The 21,123-nt window shown below is 46.7% G+C and overlaps 1 protein-coding gene across 1 annotated transcript in view; it reads left to right on the forward strand.

The window, feature by feature from the left end:
- The window catches only part of MAL (mal, T cell differentiation protein (MAL blood group)), a 39,849-nt gene extending 26,004 nt beyond the window's left edge, over positions 1-13,845 (forward strand). Inside the window, exons 2-4 of the mRNA XM_090052602.1 lie at positions 5,507-5,674; positions 10,930-11,064; positions 12,149-13,845. Of these exons, the coding sequence (XP_089908728.1) occupies positions 5,507-5,674; positions 10,930-11,064; positions 12,149-12,223 (378 nt within the window). The 3' untranslated portion in view covers positions 12,224-13,845. The remainder of the gene's footprint in view (positions 1-5,506; positions 5,675-10,929; positions 11,065-12,148) is intronic.
- Positions 13,846-21,123: the final 7,278 nt, after the last annotated feature.

A 21,123-nucleotide genomic window follows, 5' to 3' on the forward strand; every position in this document is an offset into this window, starting at 1 on the left:
CTCTGTGCGGGTTGGTAGCTGTTTGCTCAGGGAGACCTCTTTGATTTGGGAATGCAAGCTTCCATGTCTCCTGAACGTTGTGTAAAGACTCCCATAGGGAAACACCTCAGAAACTAACTGCTTGCTGTGGCAGGGTCAGAATCGCAAATGGCCAGAGGCTGGTGGCAGCCGGCGATGACAAACCACTGTAGGAATTGATGCTCCTAGGTTGGTGTGGGACTTCACTGGCCCCAGAGTATTTGTAACAAGATCCAGGGCATTTGTGGGGACTGATATTCTAGTGAGGTCTGAATGGCTCCAATACAGGTCTTAAAACCTGTGCTAGAATTGAAAAATGCCTTCTCGAAACTTGTCAGGAAGTAATGATCTGATTTGGGAGCATAAGTTTCCATGTCTTCTCAAATGCTATGTAAGAAGGCCTCAGAGTAGAAGGGGTAAACCAAGCCCAGGGACAGGTGTGGCAAAAAATAACAGATGATGGAAGGCATGGTTTGCTGGTGGCTTCTCCCTTTCAAACTATGGCAGGTGAGCCAAGTCACCTCGGATGCTCAGATTCTAATGCAGTCTGGTAAATTAAGGGAGTTTTTCCTTTGTTCTGCCAAGCAGGAAGTGAGAAATGTGAGCAAACAGGTAATGTGCTCCCCTACTGCTGGGGCTGGGACTGTTTTCCAGACATTTCTGATTAGAATGAGGCAAGAAGTTTTGCGTAAATACCGATGCCACATGTCACATCCTGGGCTGGTCCCAGGTGGTTGCAACAGCACAGGCTGAGGTATGCTGCCTCTTCACCTATGAAAGGGGCAAGGCAGGACAACCAAAGACGCAGGACAACCAAAGACGGTGCTGGAGTTTGAAGGAGACACAGCTCCTCTTTAAGAGCAAACCCATGGGGGCCTGTCTACTCCCTGACTATTAATCTGAGTTCAAAGTATTGATGGGGGAAGCCTCTCACTGCTCTTTTGTCAGTGCTACAAATGACAAGCTGGGGGATGTTATGGGGTGGAAGAGCTCACAGCTTGATATCTGCCGGGCTCCACAGGCCAGGATGGAGCTTCCTGTTGGAGCCCGATCTGTCTTGACTGTGCTTCCAGGAGACTGGTGGCTCCCCACCACTCAGGCCACCCCTATGTGTGAGAGAAATCACATTTCCTTTGGTACTTGCCATCATGGCATGAAGATGGTGCTTGCATAGCTAATTCATTGATTATTTTCTTTGCCAGCGGTCATAAAGACGTTTCCTTCAAATGGGGGCGGGGGCTGTGGTGGCATGCTGGCTGGGTCTCTGTCTACAATATGTTCACAGATTGCCCCTAAAGGTGTGGCTCCAATCAGGTGGGAAGAAATCCGAGTTCAGGAAATGGCCCTAGGAGGGAGCTGAGAAGGGTGTTGAGGTAAAGTGTTTCCACCTAGAGAAGAAGAGAGTGGACATCACCAGGAGGGCTGCCTTCACCCTTATTCCCTGTAATAAAGTCATATTTTCTGCTTAGTGAGCTCTGACCTGTGTCACTGTTTCAGGACATCTGCCTGGTGAGTTAACCACGCCACGAGAAGCACGTGAGGCTACACAATAGCATGTACACACATCACCGTCACTACCATACCACGTCACGGTTGGCTTCTGGTGGCTAGGTTTTCCTCAGTGTTTTTTTTTAAATGTTTTATGTTTTGTTCAAGTCTTGGTGGTGTACCTGTTCCTAACCAGATCTCTCTTGCTTAATCCTTTCACAAAACCATAAACAACAGCCCCATTGATTCACTTCATGGGCTGGGTGGGAGTTGCCGGGGAGAGCAGAACAATCTGCTTGCTGGCAGCAACCTGGGGGAGAGGCTAGCCCTCAGGTGATGCAAGTTCAGTTCCTGGCTTTATCATGTTCTTGCTGTGCTGTCTTAGGCAGATCTCTTAGTTGAGCGGTGCCTCAGTTTCCCCTAAAAATCCTTTTTTTGGTTGTCATCTATATGTGGCAGGGCCTGGCTTTGTGCTGTTGCACACAGCACAAAGGGGTCCTGATCTTAACCATGGCCTTTAGGTGCAATAATGGGAAGGAAGGTGTCTATTGTTGCATCTACTGAGTGTTTGGTCATTGTTCATCTTTCTACAGAGGGTGAACTTGGAGACAAATAAAAAACCACAGTTGGAGGCATTTTATAGCAATATAACTAGCAGCTTAATTTTAGTTCAGCAAATAAAGGCCCATTTCCTTTATCGGCATTGTCCTGAATGTGGAACAACATGATTTCAGTAGCACTGAATCCTGTAGACAACTAGACTCGCTACAATCAGCCAGTCAGTGCAAGCTGTAAAAATGGGTCATTCCCAGTACAGCAGGACATGAGATCAATTTTGAAGAATATAGCTAGAAACAAAAAAAAAAGCCCTCTTCTTTTGCTGTCAGTTATAAAGCAGTGGCAGAGTAACAGAGGGAGGTCACTGTCAGTGGGAGCCTTGTGTTCAACCTCCATGACTTGGCTGTGCCCCCAGCTGCACTGGGCTTGTTGTGGTGCTTCTTAACATTCATATCCACCTTACTGCACACAGAAAAATGAAGATGCCACAACATTTTTACATTTACAGCAGCCCAAAGCACAAATATAAGTGGAGCCCTTGTCATGGCATCCCAGTGACGTAGCTCCTGACAGGGTAAGTGAGGTGCAATATGGTTAAGTGGCTTACCAAAGGCCACCCAGCTAGGCTTTGTCCGAGCTGGGAAAGGGCCTGTGAAGTGCTGACTCCTGGAAGATGCTCCCTTTTTGTACACACAGAAGACAGCAAGGCAGAGACAATAGTTTACAATTTGAGAGCCCAGCCCTGAAAGCCCTTTCTTCTGGGAGTCATCTTCTGATCTTGGTGGAGGAATTCATCTCAGCCAAGGAATTCAGGATCAAGCCAAATGTTGCCCTGCACAATTACATTTTAACTGACTGAACTCACCTATATATCTCAGAGCTAGAGGGAAGTGAAATTTATTCTCACACAACCCTTTTTCAGTTAATAAAGTAGTTGGAGGCACTGAAATGTTTTTTGAAAACATAATCATAGAAAATCAGGGTTAGAAGGGACCTCAGGAGGTCATCTAGTCCACCTCCCTGCTCAAAGCAGGACCACCCCCAACTAAATCAGCCCAGCCAAAGCTTTGTCTATCTGGGTCTTAAAAACCTCCAAGGATAGAGAGTCCACCACCTCTCTGGGTGACCTGTTCCAGTGCTTTACTACCCTCCGCGTGAGAAAATTCTTTCTAATATCTAACCTAAACTTCCCTTGCTGAAACTTGAGACCATTGCTCCTCGTTCTGTCATCTGCCACCACTGAGAACAGTTTAGCTCCATCCTCTTTCAAATCTCCCTTCAGGTAGCCGAAGGCTGCTATTAAATCCCCTCTCAGTCTCCTCTTCTCTAGACTAAATAAGCCTCTCTCAGTCTTTCCTGATAAGTCATGTACCCCAGCCCCCTCACCATTTTTGTTGCCCTTGGCTGGACTCTCTCCAGTATGTCCACAGCCTTTCTGTAGTGGGGGCCCAAAACTGAACACAGTACTCCAGATGTGGCCTCCCCAGTGCTGAATACAGGGGAATAATCACTTCCCTTGACCTGCTGGCAACACTCCTACCAATGCAGCCAAGTATGCAGTTAACCTTCTTGGCCACTAGTGCACACAGCTGGGTTATATTCAGCTTATTGTCCACTATAACCCCAAGGTACTTTTCTGCAGAGCTGCTGCCCAAGCAGTCAGTCCCCAGCCTGTCTTGGTGCATGGGATTGTTCTGTTCTACGTGCAGGACTTTGCACTTGTCCTTGTTGAACCTCATGAGATTCCTCTTGGCCCAATCCTCCCTATAACGTGTCAGTTATACCAGATTGCTCATGGAAGCAAAAAATCTAAACAGTTTTTTTTTTTAATAGCAAGAAAACATTTCAAATCTTTTGCTTTGAAGCAAGCTTTCATTTTGAAATTTCCTTTAATTTAATTAAAACCACTGTTAAAGACTGTGATTTTTAAAGCTGCGTAGCTCGTTTGATAGGCTGACTGGCTATTGTCTGACTCTGGAAGGACCTGGGCTTGATCCCAGATGAGGGCAGTGTGTGTCTAGTCATTCCAATTTACAAGCTGGCACTGAGGCTCTCCCATCCAATGGGTACCTGGAGCTGCCTTGGGTAAAAATGGCTGGAGTGTGGTACTGACCAGGTCACCTCCTTCTCATGCTGAGATTAAGGAAATGGTATAGCTCTGCCTCAATGGCCTACAAAAGGACCTTTGACTTTAAAGACCATTTAAAAATGCCAAAACTGAAATGAAAGGTAAATCTTAGCCTTGTCAGTGACCCATTGAGTCCATAAGTCTGGGCCCCATCAGTTGTCAGGAACCACATAATTTTGTCAAAGTGAAAGATTTTGTTTGACCTGGGACAGTTTTGTTAACCTCTGCATTTTATGAGCATTTGCATTTTCAGTACAACCTGACTTTTCAAAATCATCAGCAAAATCTGTCAGTTACCCCCCTCTGCCTAGAACTGCATTGCTTCTCTTACCAGGAAAATGCACAGCAGCATGTCATAACAGATTATATTCCACCCATCTAACTTTACTTAAGTACGTAAATGAAATTCTATTCCACCCTGTTCAAGTCTCTGAAAAAAGTTAATACAAAACGTGGGGAGGTCCTCTTTTTTTTTCACTGCTTTTCTATGAGTCAGTTGTGTCAGGTGATAGTGTGTTACAAATGTACATGCATTAACAGATTTCAGAGGCTTGCACAGGGTGAAACAGAATCCTACTTAGGCACCTAAGTCCATTTAGATGCCCAGCAGGTGGAATAGCATCTTGTTCATCCTGTCAGCAAGCTTTTGTGTTATCTAGCTACCTCCCAGGGTGCCCCCTAGCACGATGGCTCTGTGAAGACTACAGATCTCTTCTCAAAGTGCCCCCTTGCCAAATGCTTCCAGCCATTTGGCGATGGGCAGGGGACATATAGTACTGTGCTGAGCACATTAGCAGCATGGCCTGCTCGGAGAAGAATAACCAAAATTTGAGTCTCCAGTCCCCTTGTTCTTTCTTGTAAATCCTTAGAAGCAGGTTCTTCCTCAAGGGGTTGTTGCAGGCCAAACATATTCTTGTCTTTTTTTAAATAAAACTTTTTGTTTAGTACTGTTGTATACATGAATAGCAGAAGGTAGTGACCCTCTGGGTGACAATCAGGTGCAGATATGGGTGATTCTTTGTCCTTCCCATCTCTGTAACAGCTGCTGTATGGATTGCATAAGAAACAGGAAAATCTACATGTTTCATCGTTATCCTCTCTCAGAACAATGTCAAAACTTTGAAAACATATTTTACATTAGAATCTCTAGTTTTGCTGATGCCTCTTCCCAAAGACATGGTTTTGAGGCTGAGCTCCCTTCTGGCAGACCCCACAGACTCAGCCTGTCTTTTGTGATCATATCCTGACACAATACAATGCCAGAGACAAGACCTGATAACTCTGTTCTCTCTCCCTTTTGTTTTTTTCTTGTAGGTCTTTGGGGGTCTTGTCTGGATTCTGGTGGCCTCAACAAAAGTGGCTCTACCAACATTACAAGGCTGGGTTATGTTTGTCTCGGTGTTTTGCTTTGTAATCACCACACTCCTGTTGTTATCATATATTATAGGAGCTCATGGTGGCAAAACTTCATGGATCACACTGGTAAGCTTATTCTGTTTGGGTTTTCTTTATTTATAGAGTATTTGATGCAGTATAGCCCTGCAACCACTTAGGCACATGCTTAAATCCTTGGAACTGGTCAAGCACGGGTCTGAGTATAGCTGGGATGGGGTCTACTGACTCTTTCTGTGTCCTTGCAGGCTTACCGAAAGTTGATGTCAAGTCACCATGCAAAATAAGCATCTTCTGGCCCTGAAAACTCAGCTGCAGAGCAGGCTGCTCCCTGTTCTGATAAAGTACTGCTTCCTCTTGGAGCTAAGCAGTGCAGCATTTTCTGTTCCTTTACTACCCCTTCCTTGAATACAGAGCTGGTTAGCTATGTTAATCTGAAGCCAGACAGAAAGTAAGGCAGGATGGCACCTTAGGCATCAGCTGCTAGTCCAGTCCATTTGTAGTATCTGACAAAGTAGGCTGTGACCTACAAAACATCATACCTCTCTGAACCAGTTAGTCTCCAAAGTGCCACTGTGCCCTGCCTTCTTGCACCTTCCTGGGGACACAGTCCACATCAACCTTCCTGCCTTTCTCCCAAAGGGTCCATTCTTCTCTGGTAGTTCTCTGCTGCATTTGGGATCGCAGTCACTGATGGGAAGTAGAGACACAGGAAAATAAAAATATTCTTGCAGATTTGGCATGGGAACCCCCAGATCAGGACTAGAACTGGTCAAGGATCTTCTGATAAAATCATTTTTATGCCAAATGCTGAATTTAAATTTTGCTGAATATTTTTAAATTTTCTGCCAAAAACTGAAGTGCAGTTTGGGGTTGATTCACCACTCACCTGCATTTCCCTCTGGGGTTGCATCATCTCAGTGCAGACGGCCTTTTAATAGCTCAGGCCTACTTTCTGATGGTCAGGCCCCTTGACAGCCTATGTTTCCCATGGTGCAAGGTGGTATCCTGTCTGCATAAGGCACATGAAAGACTAGGCCAGGGAGCTCAGCCACTTAGGGAAAATGGGGCCTTGAGGTACCTGAGCTACAAGTTCCATGAGACAATGCGGCACTATAGGAAAATGCCACTCAGTGTTGAAGTGGTATAGTAACTAAGTATTTTGAGGAATATGTTTGCTGAACTGACTCCTATACTGACTGGACATCCCTTGCTGCAGACCTAGAACATGGTCAGGTGTCTTATTAGGCCCCTTCCTACGGCTTGAGGTACTTCTAGGGTGAGGCTATGGCCTTCTGTCTGCCTACAGAAACGTAGAGAGTTGGGGGCACTTGCGTCCTGTCTCCCTGCCCAGCCAGCTGTCCTTGTCCTGAGGACAGGGGCATGTGCTACAGTTTGGATGAATTCATTACATATGGTACTTTACTCCCTAGGAGTAAGACTACTGCTTAACTACAAGTCATTCTTAATTAAATCAAGTTTTATATATATTGGCCTGATAGCTTTAAACATGGTAGCTCAAGGGCAGCTAGCTGCCTAGTTTTGGCCCCCCAGCTTTCGCTGTGAGCTGCAAAATTCATCTGCAATGCTGGATAAATGCTCAGGTAGTACAGTCCTACTGAGGTCTGTGTTACTATAGCTAGGTGTGAGCTAGCTAGTTCGGAGCAACTCTGGGTATGTCTTTGTAAACTACAGTTGCGCTTTTGACTACTGTATAGACAGACCCTGAGGTACAGCAGGCTGACTGAGCTGCATGGGGAGCACTGAAGCTGTACATGGCCTCTCTCCAGGGCAGAGTAGACAGCAAGGAAGAGAGAAACTCACTTGGTATCTCTGAGGATGCTAGTTCCTTCAGGGTGTTGATACAGGGGAGAAAGGAGGAGCCCTTGTCTCCGGCAGCCCTTCATTTGCCAGCAGCTGAACCCATGCCCACTGGGCATGGAGGGTGACCTCACACAGAGAAGCCCCCATGCAAGGGGCCTGCTTCAAGACTGTGACCTGCCTCTGCAAAATCTTGTTGACACCCCAGATTGTCTTAGTGCAGGGGTATAGCTGGAGGGTGGTAATCAGCAGTGTCTTGTGAATTCAGCTTGTTCACTTCTGACTGACTGACTGACTTGGGATGAAGTAGTGACCTGCAACATGGGCCTGGCCTGACAGTAAGTGGCCCACAGGCACCACAGATATGTAAGAAATTAAGGATTTAATTAAATTAAAGAAATTTAATTTAACCCATCCACTTCTGCAGTAACAACTTTTCAGGAACTCAAGCAGGATGAATATCAAGGGCTACAGACTGTACAGGAGGGACAGGACAGGGAGAAAGGGTGGGGGTGTGGCGCTCTACATCAAGGAGGAATACACATCTGCATCAAGTAGCACAGGGTCAGAGGAGGGGCACACGGAAGTGCTCTGGGTTAGAATACAAGGCAGTCGAGGGGAAAGAGATTTAATGGTGGGGGTCTACTACAGACCACCCAACCAACGGGAAGAGCTTGACCAGGAATTCTTAAGTCAGCTCATGGAGGTAGTTAGGTCAAAGGATGTGGTCATCATGGGTGACCTGAACTTTCCAGACTTCTGCTGGGAAGAGCAGTCAGCCAGGTCTGACCGCTCACGTAGGTTCCTAGCCAAAATGCAGGACCTCCATCTAACCCAGGAGGTGCACAGCTCCACCAGGGGAGATGCCCTGTTGGACCTGGTGCTGGCCATGGGCGACAACCTGGTGAGGGGGCTGCGGGTGCTCGACCACCTGGGTGACAGTGATCATCGCCTGCTGGAATTCACCATCCAGCGCAAGGTGGTAAAGGCCTGCAGCAAGGCAGCAGCCCTAGGTTTCAGGAGGGCGGACTTCAGTGAGCTAAGGAGAATAGTCGGGGAGGCACTGAGGTCCCAGAGGGGAGGGGAGCCAGGTGTCCAAGAAGAGTGGTTGCTCCTTAAGGAGACAATCCTCCAAGCCCAAAGGGAGGTAATCCCAACACGGATCAAAGGGAGCAGGAGGGCACACAAGCCCCCATGACTCACCAAAAGCATCCGGGACTGTCTCCTAGCTAAAGGGGAGGTGTACACCCAATGGAAGGGAGGACCCATCACCAGGGAGGACTATGCTGCGGTTGCTCAGGGCTGCAGGGGGGCGGTCAGGAAGGCCAGGATGGAGCTGGAACTGGGACTAGCTTCCCGGATTAAGGACAACACGAAGTCCTTTTTTAAATACATAGGGGGCAAAAAGAAGGTACCGGGTAACGTGGGGCCCCTGCAAGACATGCTAGGAAATTTGGTCGTTACACCAGACAACAAAGCTAACCTATTTAATGACTTCTCTGCCTCCATTTTCCTGAGCAGGGACCAGATCAGCCCCCTTACCGGGACCCCGTTAGGCCCCAGGGGAGGCGCACCTTAGCCAAGGATCAGGGAGGATCTAGTCAGGGAACTTCTGGAGAGACTGGATGTATTCAAATCAGCTGGTCCGGACGATCTCACCCCAGAGTGCTGAGGGAATTAGCTGAGGTCATTGCAGGACCCCTGGCACGGCTGTACGAGCACTCGTGGTGCTCTGGTGTGGTGCCAGAGGGCTGGAAGAGGGCCAATGTGGTTCCCATCTTCAAAAAAGGGAAGAAGGAGGACTTACCTCGATCCTGGGTAAGCTTTTTGAGAGAATTATCCTGGCACATGTCCATGAGGGGCCATCAGGGGAGGTTAGGTTTAGGGGCAACCAACATGGGTTCATTAGAGGCATGTGCTGTCAGACCAACCTGGTGGCCTTCTATGACCAGGTCACCAAATCCGTAGATGCAGGGGTAGCAGTGGACATAGTCTTCCTGGACTTTCAGAAGGCCTTTGACACTGTCTCTCACCCCGTTCTCATTAAGAAACTGGGGGACTGTAGTGTCGACACCTACACAGTCAATTGGGTCGCCAATTGGCTAGAGGGCCGCACCCAGGGAGTGGTGGTGGATGGGTCATTTTCGACCTGGAGAGATGTGGGCAGTGGGGTCCCCCAGGGCTTGGTCCTCGGGCCCACATCTGTTCAACATTTTCATCAGTGACTTGGACGAGGGGGTAAAAAGCACCCTGTTCGAATTTGCTGATGACACTAAGATGTGGGGGGATGTGGGCACGCTAGACAGGAGGAATAGGCTACAATCGGACCTAGACAGGTTACAGGGGTGGGCGGATGAGAACAGGATGGGTTTCAACACCTACAAGTGCAAGGTGATGCACCTGGGGAGGAAGAACCAGCACCATACCTACAGGTTGGGGAACTCCCCTCTCGTCAGTGCAGAGGCAGAAAAGGATCTTGGAGTCATCATTGATGCCAAGATGAACATGGGCCGGCAGTGTGGGGATGCAGTCAGGAAGGCCGACCGTACCTTGTCATGCATCCACAGATGCATCTCAAGCAGGTCCAAGGAGGTGATTCTCCCCCTCTATGCGGCACTGGTCAGGCCGCAGCTGGAGTACTGCATCCAGTTCTGGGCGCTGCACTTCAAGAGGGATGTGGACAGCATGGAGAGGGTCCAGAGGAGGGCCACTCCATGATCAGGGGGCAGCAGGGCAGGCCCTAGGAGGAGAGGCTACGGGACCTGAACCTGTTCAGCCTCCACAAGAGAAGGCTGAGGGGGGATCTAGTGGTGTGTTACAAACTAGTTAGAGGGGACCAGCAGGCATTGGGGGAGTCCCTTGTCCTGCAAGCACTACCAGGAGTGACTAGGAATAAGAGTCACAAGCTGGCAGAGGGTAGATTTAGGCTAGACATCAGGAGGCGCTACTTCATGGTCAGAGCGGCTAGGATTTGGAACCAACTTCCAAGAGAAATGGTGCTGGCTCCTACCCTGGGGGTCTTTAAGACAAGGCTAGACAATCACCTTGCTGGGGTCATTTGACCCCAGTACTCTTTCCTGCCATGGCAGGGGGTTGGACTTGATGATCTGCTCAGGTCCCTTCCAACCCTACCAACTATGAAACTATGAAACTCTTATGCACCTAAACCTATTTATAGGTGGAACAGAATCTGGCCCTCCCTGACCCAAAGCACTTATATTCTTGATGGAATGAGAATTTCTAGCATAAGTCACGTACTCTAGGGTCCAATTTTTTACTTCTGGAATAGGAGTCAGGAGTATAGGCATCAGATCCTGCTCCTTATCTGGCCAAAATGCCAAATTTCCTTTTAATTTTAGAGGAGAATCCCATTTGCACAAATCACACTGGTTTGAGTCTTCATTGGATTCGCTGCAGGTGACCTGCGTGTGCTTTTATAACATACTTAGGGTTTTATTCTTCACTTCTTTCTGTGTCTTGAATGGTGTTCCTGGAAGTTACTGTAAATTATTATTATTTTCTAGGATGCTTTCTATCATGGAATTGCTGCTCTCTTTTATCTGAGTGCTGCTGTTTTGCAAGCCAGCGCCACGCTTGTTATCAAAGATTCCTTAGCTCTATTGCCATTTAAAACTTACCAAGAGGACATTGCTGCAGTGGTAAGTTTATAAAATAGCTTCCAAGCCATAACCAGTGTTTTGGTGGGGCAAACAGCATGTATGAGGAGGGGAAATTGAATGGCTCGAGAAACAACTTAATACCCACCACTTCCAAAATGGAAATTCTTCACTGTCATGATGAGTGGTGTTGATTGGTTAATTCATCACCATCTCAAATGTATCCAGTTTGAAATTGGGAGCATCTATTTCCAAAGCAGTAGCCTGTGCTCAATTCACATGTCCAATGTTAAACACTGTTAAACACATATTTCTAAAGAATGATGGTGTTATACATAAACCTTGTGGACCTTCCCTAATGGCACCTTGGGCTTCATTCCCACTGGCCAGAGCTAGAGATGTGAGGCAGCTTTATTGCTCCCTGCAAAGACAGTGGGGAATGTGGTTGCTATCTTAACAGAAGATCATCTGTGGCTTCAGGCACACTGAAAAATAGTGAAAGCTTGTGGCCTTTTTGAGAAAGGATAGAACTGAGAGGGAGACAATTGGAAATGCCCAGCTATGAAAACATTGAATAATATGAGGCTAAAAAAATAATATAAAAAGAGTTGGCAAAACATTTTCAAAAGTATCTCAGTCACTTAAGAGCCTAAGTCCTGGTTTCAGAAGTCATATAGGCACTTAGGATCCTGAACGAACTCTATTATAGGGGCAGGCAATAATATTGGGCAGAGGGCCACTTACTGAGTTTTGGCAAGCTATCGAGGGCCGCATGACAGGCAGCCAGGGGTGGATATATATTAATTTTCTAAATGTTTTAGGGGCCCCATGGGCTAGATATGATGGCCTGGTGGGTTGCATCTGGCCCACAGGCCACATTTTGCCCACCCCTGGTTTATTGACTTTCAGTGAGATGTAGGGGGCTCCTAAGTGACTTAAGAGCTCTTGAAAAATCCTTCCCCTAGCAACTGTGGAGCTAAATAATTGGTTTTGATCTTCAGTTTACAGCAGTGCTAAAAGGACAAACATAAAGAATAATTATATATTCTGAAGCATATATTCAATCTAAGAACATAATACCTCTGTAATAATAACCTATAGATTGTGGGGTTTTTTTTCATTTTAGGTATTTGCATTTTTAGCCACCTTATCATATGTGATCCATGAAGTGTTCTCTCTACTGAGATGGAAATCATCATAAAAGCTCCAGAGCTTCCTGTGAGAAATCCAATTACTTCACAAATATCTGTTGCTAGATGATTGACCACCTTACAATGGCATTTTTTTGGTGTACAGACTGTTATATATGGCATTATACTTCATACCACAAAAAAAAAAAAAAAAAAGCCTTTTGGAGATACCTATTTTAAGTAAAATAAGATTCTTTTTAGTGTCTTCTCTTTCAGATACCATTTGTTGGTGGGAACTGGGAACCTGCTTTATTTATCTCTATGTTTTGATACTTTTAACTAGACATTTCCTGTCACCCTAGAACAGGCTCAGAAGTTTGTATATGTCAAAGGGAATCTCCAAATTGAGCAACTTGACTCTCTCCTGGGCCTAAATATGGGGAAATCATCATCCTTCACAGGCTAGTTTCTTTGCCTTCCTCTTGTTCATGTTTTTTTCTTGGGGAGTGTTTCATCATGTCTAAGCCATACATGAAAGTATGTAAACTGTGCTCTGTCACTTAGTGCCCTATAGACGAGCAGAGCTCTGCCTGCATCTGTGGGGCTCTGCACAAGTGTTGGCACTCACCTGCTGGGATCTACTTGCAGGATCAGAACCATATGTTGTAGCAGATTTCAGAGGAAGTCAGTGGAAGAGGACAAGTATCTTTCTGCACCTTGGGCAAGATAGACAAGGAAGGCTGTTTCTCTGACTACAGCACATAGGATCATAGGAAAGCAGGGCTGGAAGGGACCTTACAATGTCATCTAGTTCAGGCTCCTGCTCAAGACAAGATCATCCCTGACCGAACCACCCTAGTCAAGCATTCTGTAGCGTTTCCCCAAACTGGAGGCATGAGTTGAAAAAGAGCAGATGCCTGAACTGGTAAAATTCACAGCTATGAATAGAACAATTTAGACAGCCTTAGCCATTTTAAAGAGTTAAGTGCAGATGTCCTAATATTGAGGCTAACAGAAGTGAAATTTATTTCTGTGCAAGCAGGAACAGGTACTAACTCCTGAAACTCCAGAATGTAGAGGCCAGCACCTACAGCTAGGTCGAGTCCCCATTAGACCTCATAGCTCCATTAGAGCAACCCCAAAAGACAGGCAATTTGTACCTAGGTTCCTCAATATACAGTCTATTGCTTAGTTATAGGTATCTAATATGACTATTTTGATCTGAATATTTTCTTGTCCAGACAAGCAACAGACCGAGAACAAAGAAGGCTTCCTGTTACAGAGGCCTGTGGATATAAAAAAATGTATTCATTTTAAGAAGATGTTAAAGTGGGGTTTTTTTCAGGCCTTCTCTTCAGCTTCTGTTGTGACAAAATATTTCATGCACTCCGTGTAGCTGTTACCTTCACATCATAATGAGAAGCAAGAACAACTTTTCTGCTTCTCTTAGAAGCTGTGTGAAGTTTTCCAACAACTGAGATATATTGTTGGATGAAGAGAGTTGATTTTACATCCCAGGAATTATTGCTGTTGCTTTTAATCAAGTTACGAAACATTATTTTGATACTGCGCTGTATAAACTGTAAGTTACTATTAAAATATGATTATAACAGTAGAGATAATAAAACATTGTTCTGAACCAGTTGTTTGGTTTATTCAATACAATGACTGACAGAGAAAAATTGCATTTGGAGTCTTGCAATAGTCCATTGCTAATAAAAAATATTCACCATGCATTTTCCAAAAAGGCCTTGCCTCTGACTTCTTGTCATGGCCTGTGGATGGGATTGTACATGCTCGCAGGAGAGACATTGGTTTGTACCAATAGGCTTGGTGTCACACCACGTAGTGGAGTGGGATCCTCAGTGGTTATGACACTTATGCAGGATTCTGAAACATCGGGTTTTTTTGTTTTCTATTTTCCTTATTTGTCTTCAGCATTTTATATTATAATGTGACATGGCCTGAGCAGCAGTGCAGAACATATTGCCTCTACCTCCAAGTAACCTCTACATGGCATACTAGATATGCCATCATCTATGAATCAAATGCAATAAAGCTCTTTTTTTGATGGGGATCATGAAGCTACTTTTTTCTTCTGAATTGCTATTTCAACAGACTTCTGCAATGCAGGCACTTCCTTTCTGACCAACCCAACTTATTACATATTTTGCTTGGTTTTCCCTAACAACAATCTTGTTTCAACTCTCAAGTTTTTTCCAGACAAAGCTGTCCTCAGTATACACACCTGCTGAATCCTCTAATTTTTCCTAGAGCAGCCGCTGCGTAATTGCGTATCAGCTTTCACACCTCCAGGTCTGGCAGGAGTCTAACAACAACACATTTGCCTGGTCTGAATATGTCTCTGGTTATGGAACCTAATGAGTGTAATTAAAGAGCATCAGACACACCAGCATAAGTTCCTGTGTCACTAATGGACTCCCATGCTTGCTCATCTAACAGTGTGCTCAGCACATTAGTGTGATGAGGGGGAAGTGCCTGCTGAGCCTTGTGCCCACTCACATGCCATCAAGTCAGAGCTGGTGGAGCTATTGTGACCAGGACATGGCTTCTGGCTGGTTGGGCAGGGTAGCATAGGTCCATGACAGCCATGACCACTTCCACATGTTTTAGCATTCTTCCTTCCCCTGGTGCCAGTCAGCCGCTTTACTTTTTTTGCACAGTGGGTGCATCTACACAACACCCTACATCACCATAGTGACGCTGTATGTCCCTGTAGCAATCGCGTGCATCTACATGTCACCAGCAGCTGCTTCACTGTAGTGGCATGCTCCCCCGTGTTAGCATGCTGCTATAGCAAAGTAGCGGCTAAAAATAACTGTGCGTTGTGCATACAGTGCAGACCAGGCAACTGGAGTAACAACATCGCTGTAGGGCAATGTGTAGATGCTCCCAGTATGCATAAATTTAAAGCCAAAGGGACCAGGAGATCTTCTAGTCAGACCTTTTGCATAACACAGGGCAGGGAGATTCCCCAACTGAGTCAAAACCATAGCTGGAGGGGCCTGAACTTTGGAAGGCGGAAGAATTTGCAAATCAGGGCTGTGTTCACTCTCTGACTTCCCACTCTGAATTGGGCTGTTGCAAATGCCTGGGTCCTAGCTATTCCAACTTGGTAATCTACAGCTGAGTGCAGTGGCTCAGTAACATGCTGTCTTGAGTGCCAGTGTTTCCATATCCACCCTTCTGTTTTCCTTAGCTCCAAGTCTGGGTATAAAAAAGTTTTCTTGGAAGAATTCAGTCACTGGCTGGGTCCTCCAAAGAGTTGGAAGAACAGACAGGGATGAATCCCCCACTGCCACCAGGGTGGGAGGCACTGTTCAAAGAATCAGCTCCCAATGTGCCCTCAGGGGTGCAAGATGTAACTAAGCCAGAGCCATCCTGAATAATGTAGCACCCCAGCATTGTGGCTAATGCTGGCCCTGTTCTGCCCTCATACAGACCATGGCCAAACCTTCTCCTTTTCTTTCCCAGTCACCAGCCCTTCTGTTTCACCTCAGGGTCCTGAAGGATGCCCCTGTCAGAATCACCTCCTGCCCCAACAATTCTCTCCTTTCCAGTTTCCTAGATACTTACCTGGCCTTTCACCGTGCCCAAACATCTGCTGGCAAGGCCAGGGATCTGTGCCATCGGGTGCTATTGTCACAAGTTCCTCCTCCCTCTGTTTAAGTCCCCAGTAGTTCCCATGCACTGCCACCACCTCATTCTCTGTGGGGTGACTTCCCCTTGATCTTGTCTCCTGGGTTTCCTGTCTCATTGCCCCATTCCCAGCCCCCACCAAAGTACCCTGCTCATTTCCCACTTGTGCTCATGCCACTATGCCCTGCCTGTGCTTCTTCATACACTAGAGACTGCTGTTTACTCAGGAATCTCCCTCCCTTATTTCTCATCCCTTCTAAAATCTACTGCCATGAGAAGTGGGTTAATATTAAAACCAATGATCCCCTTGTCTCCATGTGATATGAAGGCACCCTTCAGATGTGCCAGTGTCTCATTTGGCTACTATGAGGTCTTATTGTTTGCATGGATGACACCCCTCTCTAGGCACCGTGCCATTTACTATCATCCTGAATGTGTGGGCCATGACTGAATGCAGGCCCTGCACCTGAAGCCGGCTTGAGGGGGGAAGAGTCTGCACCCCTGTGCATTCAGTGAGGCTCAGTTCAGGTACTGGGACTGACTCATGTGCAACTGCTTTCAAGCCCAGAGGCTGGTTTAGTGAACTCTGTAGGACAGAGGCCGTGTCCTCATTTGCCTCTGTGAAGCCCTGTTTTGGACGAAATCTTAGTCTGAAAGAGCATTTTTACACCTACATGCATCACAGCACCAGGTGCTTTGAAATGTGCCCGGCACTGCAACATGTGCAGCTGTATAAGCAGTGAAATGCGCATCAGTGCTGAGAAAATGGCGGCAGCACGTTTTTGAACTAAAACACCTCGGAGGTGCTTTAGGTCAAAAGTGCACTGCATGCTGATGCGCATTTTGCCACTTATACAACTGCACGAGGTGCAGTGCAGCTCGCCTCAACTCGCATGTGAAGCATACTTGATTAATGGAGTCTGCTCCAAAACAGCAGATCTCCAGTGTGTTGCTGGAAAAAAAGTATGGGTATAAATGCCATACTTAGCATACTTAGAGGTGCTAAGAGTTCTTGTCAGGGGAGTTTTGGAGCCAAAGATGCTGACAGACCTAGGAAAAGCCAGTGGCTAAGCCAAGCATTCTCCTTGCACTCTCCCAAAGATGCAATCAACCATTTTCATGGAGTAATGCAGCTTCAAACCAGGGTGGTGACTGTCCAAGTAGATAGACCAGCACTACTATGCCAGGCAAATTGACAGAAGATTTGCTGGCTGGAAATGCAAGGCCAAGGAGACTTGTTCTCCAAGCCAGAGGCAGAAACAAGAGACGAAGAACTTTTTGGTTACAGACTTTGCCAGAGGCAGATATTAGCCTGGCAGTGCAAGCCAGGTGCCTCCTGCTGCTCCTTTCCATGGTGCCTAGGGAAACAGGAGACCAGCCTGTAGGGCCTTAGCTATTTCTAACGATAAAATTAACCACAGTGCAGTGGATAGAGCCAGCCCGCTCTTTCCTTTTGAGCTGTTCTGCATCTGTGACTGCAGCCTCAGGGTTCTCCAAGCTGCTGGTGGGCTTGTGGACAGAGGATACTGAGGCATGTTCTTCTAAGTATCTACCTGGTCACAACAGCTGCAGATAGACATGCAGCTCCTTGCTCTAATTCATGAGTCATGAGGCTTCGCAGAAAGTGCTATGAGTTACAGTGATCTCCCCAACCCAACAGATGTTTGAAGGAATCAAGCTGCACTTTGAAGCCAATCCAGGAGGAGCTGCCTGTCTCCAGCCTCTCTCCCCCAGACCTGCCTCTCACCTCTTAGCTCTGGTGCTGTCTGCAGAATGGGATGGGGAGAAAGGAGGGAAGGGAGCTCTGGACTGGGGTTTGTCCAGCCTGAGTTGAAGCGGGGTTGCATGGATTGCAGGGGGGCTCCAATCCACATGCTGTCCCTCCAGCTCAGGCTGGGCAAACCCCAGCCTGGAGCTCCCTTCCCCTCCTTTCTTCCTCTCCCCCCCTGCACACAGCAACAGGGGTGGGACTGAGGTGCATCAGTCCAGCCCTAATCAGCACAGGAACAGACAGAAGTTAATGAAGTTGCTCCACTTTGAAGCACCTTCATCTGACCCCTCATTACATGAGGGTTAATTTATTGTGCAGTCAGGCACTTTTAAAGTGCTCTGCAGCTATGCATTTCTGTAAGGGCAAGGCTGTGAAGTGCTTTCAAGGGGCCGATCATGCAACAAAAGTAACTTCTGTCAGTGCCCAACAGGGAATAATAGTAAGAGAACTCCTCTGTGTACGCTTGGCTGCCTGCAGCAGGGGGACACCAGTATAGGCAGGTCTTAGATGGGAACAGTCACAGAGAAAAATGCCAGGCAATGGCTCATAAACCACTGAAACTGCTGCTCAGTGCAGTGGAGTGGTTAGAACCAGCCAGGAATTAACAAACTGTAAATGAGCATGGGAAACATCTGATGGGGGAGCAGCTCTCCATGAGTCTCTCCCCGACCCCAGCCACAGTGACCCATGAACTACAACTGACAGGAATAGGTAGGACTGAATACCCGGACACTGGAGCAACTGCATTCAGCTGTGGGCTCTGTCTAAAAATGGAACTGCTGGCTTTTCAAGCCTGCACGACACAGTCCTGCCTACCACAAATAATGAAAAATATGTGGAAGAACCACTTACAGTACAGCAAATTCCTTTGTTGAGCGCCATTCCCCAGTACCATCGTGTTCACCTGCTAGGGGGTGTGTGCGTGTGTTATAGCTCTAGGAATGGCTCCATTTTGAGGTGTGGCAGAAAACTGCCAGCAGTTTTATGGTACAGTTTATATTATTTGTGTCCAAGAATCACCCTTGCACAGTAATCTGAGAGTCAGAGGAAGAATATTTTTACACAGAAGAATGAAGGGGGAGGAAGAAAACTGTAAAACTAAAGAAACAAAAAACGGTAGAACTAAAGAAATTGCTTTGGTAGTTCTTTCTTTGCCCTCATAAGGAGGTAGAAGACAAAAAGATACTAGATTAACACAGACTGGAAAGGAGGTTTCCTCAGGAAAGGGTGACAAAGGACCCTGCAGTGTCCAGGCCTCACTGACCCGTATTCTTCTGTGCCCAGTTCTTTTCACGGCCTCTTTGACTATTTGGTAAAAACAGGCTCTCATAAAGGACAGTGAGAAGAAAGGGGGCTTTTGTCTCCTTTGAATGCCTCGAGCCACCTCAGAAGCAAATAAGCCTGCTACAGCACCTAGGGAGAGTCCTCATCCCTAAGAGAACTCAGGTTGAGTGTGCTTGGTTGCTGCCTTACCCTGTAGGCACTTGAAATCTCTCTGTGCCCAAGTCTGTTGTGTTAAGTCTTCTGGACACTTACATTTCTCCCACCAGACTTTCACAGGACCACTCAAATCTGCTACCACCAGGCTGAAAAAGACCTGCATTTTCAACAAAATGTGTGACCCTTAAATTCAGAGACAATGTCATTGCAGAAACCTCGCCAAATGAAGGATGCTACTTGCTCATACCTTCCGGTTGCTCGGGTGAATTGGTAATCTGGTCACTTCAGTGACAGCTGATGATAGCAGACACTTGACAAAAATGCTGGTTCCACTGGGACTCCATGGGGGCCACCACTCAGCCTGCTGCAGGCACTGCTGCCCAGCTACAGGCCCAGGAATTTCATCACAGGTCAGCCAGGCTCTCAGGGTGTTGTCTGTGTTGCATCAGGGTTTGAGGGTACTCTTATGTAGAATTTACATTATGGTATGTATGAGACGGTTTGGATAAGGATGATCCCACCTCAGGCAGGTTTGGAGTAGGTGGCTTCTGGAGGTCCCTTCCAGCCCTTTTACAATTATGATACAGGCAGTCCTCAACTTACAACATTTTGAGTTACAACATTTTGCACTTGCAATGTTTATAAATTGACACCTTGCTTCAACTTTCTGACATCAGTTTCGACTTTACGATGCTTGATCCAATGCCATGCCACACCAACGAACAAGTTTGCTGCATCACCCACCTCTCTGGAGAACATCAGTCCAAACTTCCTTGGGCATTTTCTTTAAGAAAGCAGACAAACTTCAGCCAGGACTCCTGAGAAAACTCCAGCCAAGAGCCCTTCAAAAAGTTCAGCAGACACCTCAGAGAAGTCCTTCCAAATCAACATGATTGCTATTTACAATATAAGCACATTAAGGTAGCGATCTTACTTATCTATAATTGATCAAGTACAAAATTCCAGGGCATTTTTAGTGAAAATAAGGTATCAGGCCTTGGTTCAGAAACCAACCCCCACCTTTATAACATTGTTACCTATGGGAAAATCAGTTCTGAGTTACAACATTTTGACTTAAGACGCAGTTTTCAGAAACCAGCTGTGTCGTAAGTCTGAGGACTGCTTGTCTGTTGATTCTGTATTCAATGCCTCTTTCTCAGGACTTCCCAAGAAACAGCCGTATTTGGTTTCCCTCTTCTGAGAAGACCCCCTAAAGCCAGCCCTGAGATGGCTTCTCGAGGGGCAAGTCTTTGGTTTTGAGACCCTGGCTCTTCTCAGTGCCTGGCTTCCCTATTGATCTGTAGCACACCCCCCCATCCTCTGAGACCTCCTTCTTTTTGTCAGCTCCCAGGAAGGGGTGGGGGGGTTCTTTTTCAAAGAGGAGGAGGCAGAGTGCCAATGTCTCAAACAACACAGCAGACTCTACCCCAAAACAGTCTTTTTTGTGCCATTCCAGTTCCCTCTGTCCTTCCAGGGACTCCCTGGGACCTTTTCTCTGACCCTCAAACTACTCTTCATCCAGCTCGCTCAGAGCCTCATTCATGCCCCTGTCCCCAAGTGTTCACAACACTAACGGCAGGCTAGAACTCAGGCCACTTTGCCTCTTTCATCACACTAAAAATCTGGAGAAATTGACCTGAAAAAATCACTTCCCAGGGAACACTGCTTCACCTCTGCCCAGCTGTGGGCGCCTGCTTTAGGTTCCAAGACTCCTTTCCCACAAGCTTCCATGAACAATTTTCCTCTCTCTATCAATTTGCCCTTTGGTGCATATGCGTGTGATGCTGTAGCAGGCACACATGATAGGTACACTCTCGCTGTCAGATGCAAAGCTGTTGCAATTCAAAGAGTGCAAATAGCTTTGAACAACACTGCTGGAACACCGGGAGCAGAAAATTCAGATTCATGTCAATTTACATACAAAATGGCTTGGGAAAAGGAGATGTCTATTAAGAACTTGCATTCCCAGAGCCACGTGTTAGATTGGCTAAAAAGAAGCAGCAGTGCTCTGTCATAGGTAACTAAAAGGTGTGCCCCCTTACCTGAGTGGTGCCGGAGGCAGACGTAGCAGCGGGGGCAGCAGCAGCTAATTCCCCCTAA

Source organism: Crocodylus siamensis, chromosome 1, assembly GCF_052110815.1.
Source record: "Crocodylus siamensis isolate JL-2025a chromosome 1, ASM5211081v1, whole genome shotgun sequence".
NCBI classification, from domain to species: Eukaryota; Metazoa; Chordata; order Crocodylia; family Crocodylidae; genus Crocodylus; species Crocodylus siamensis.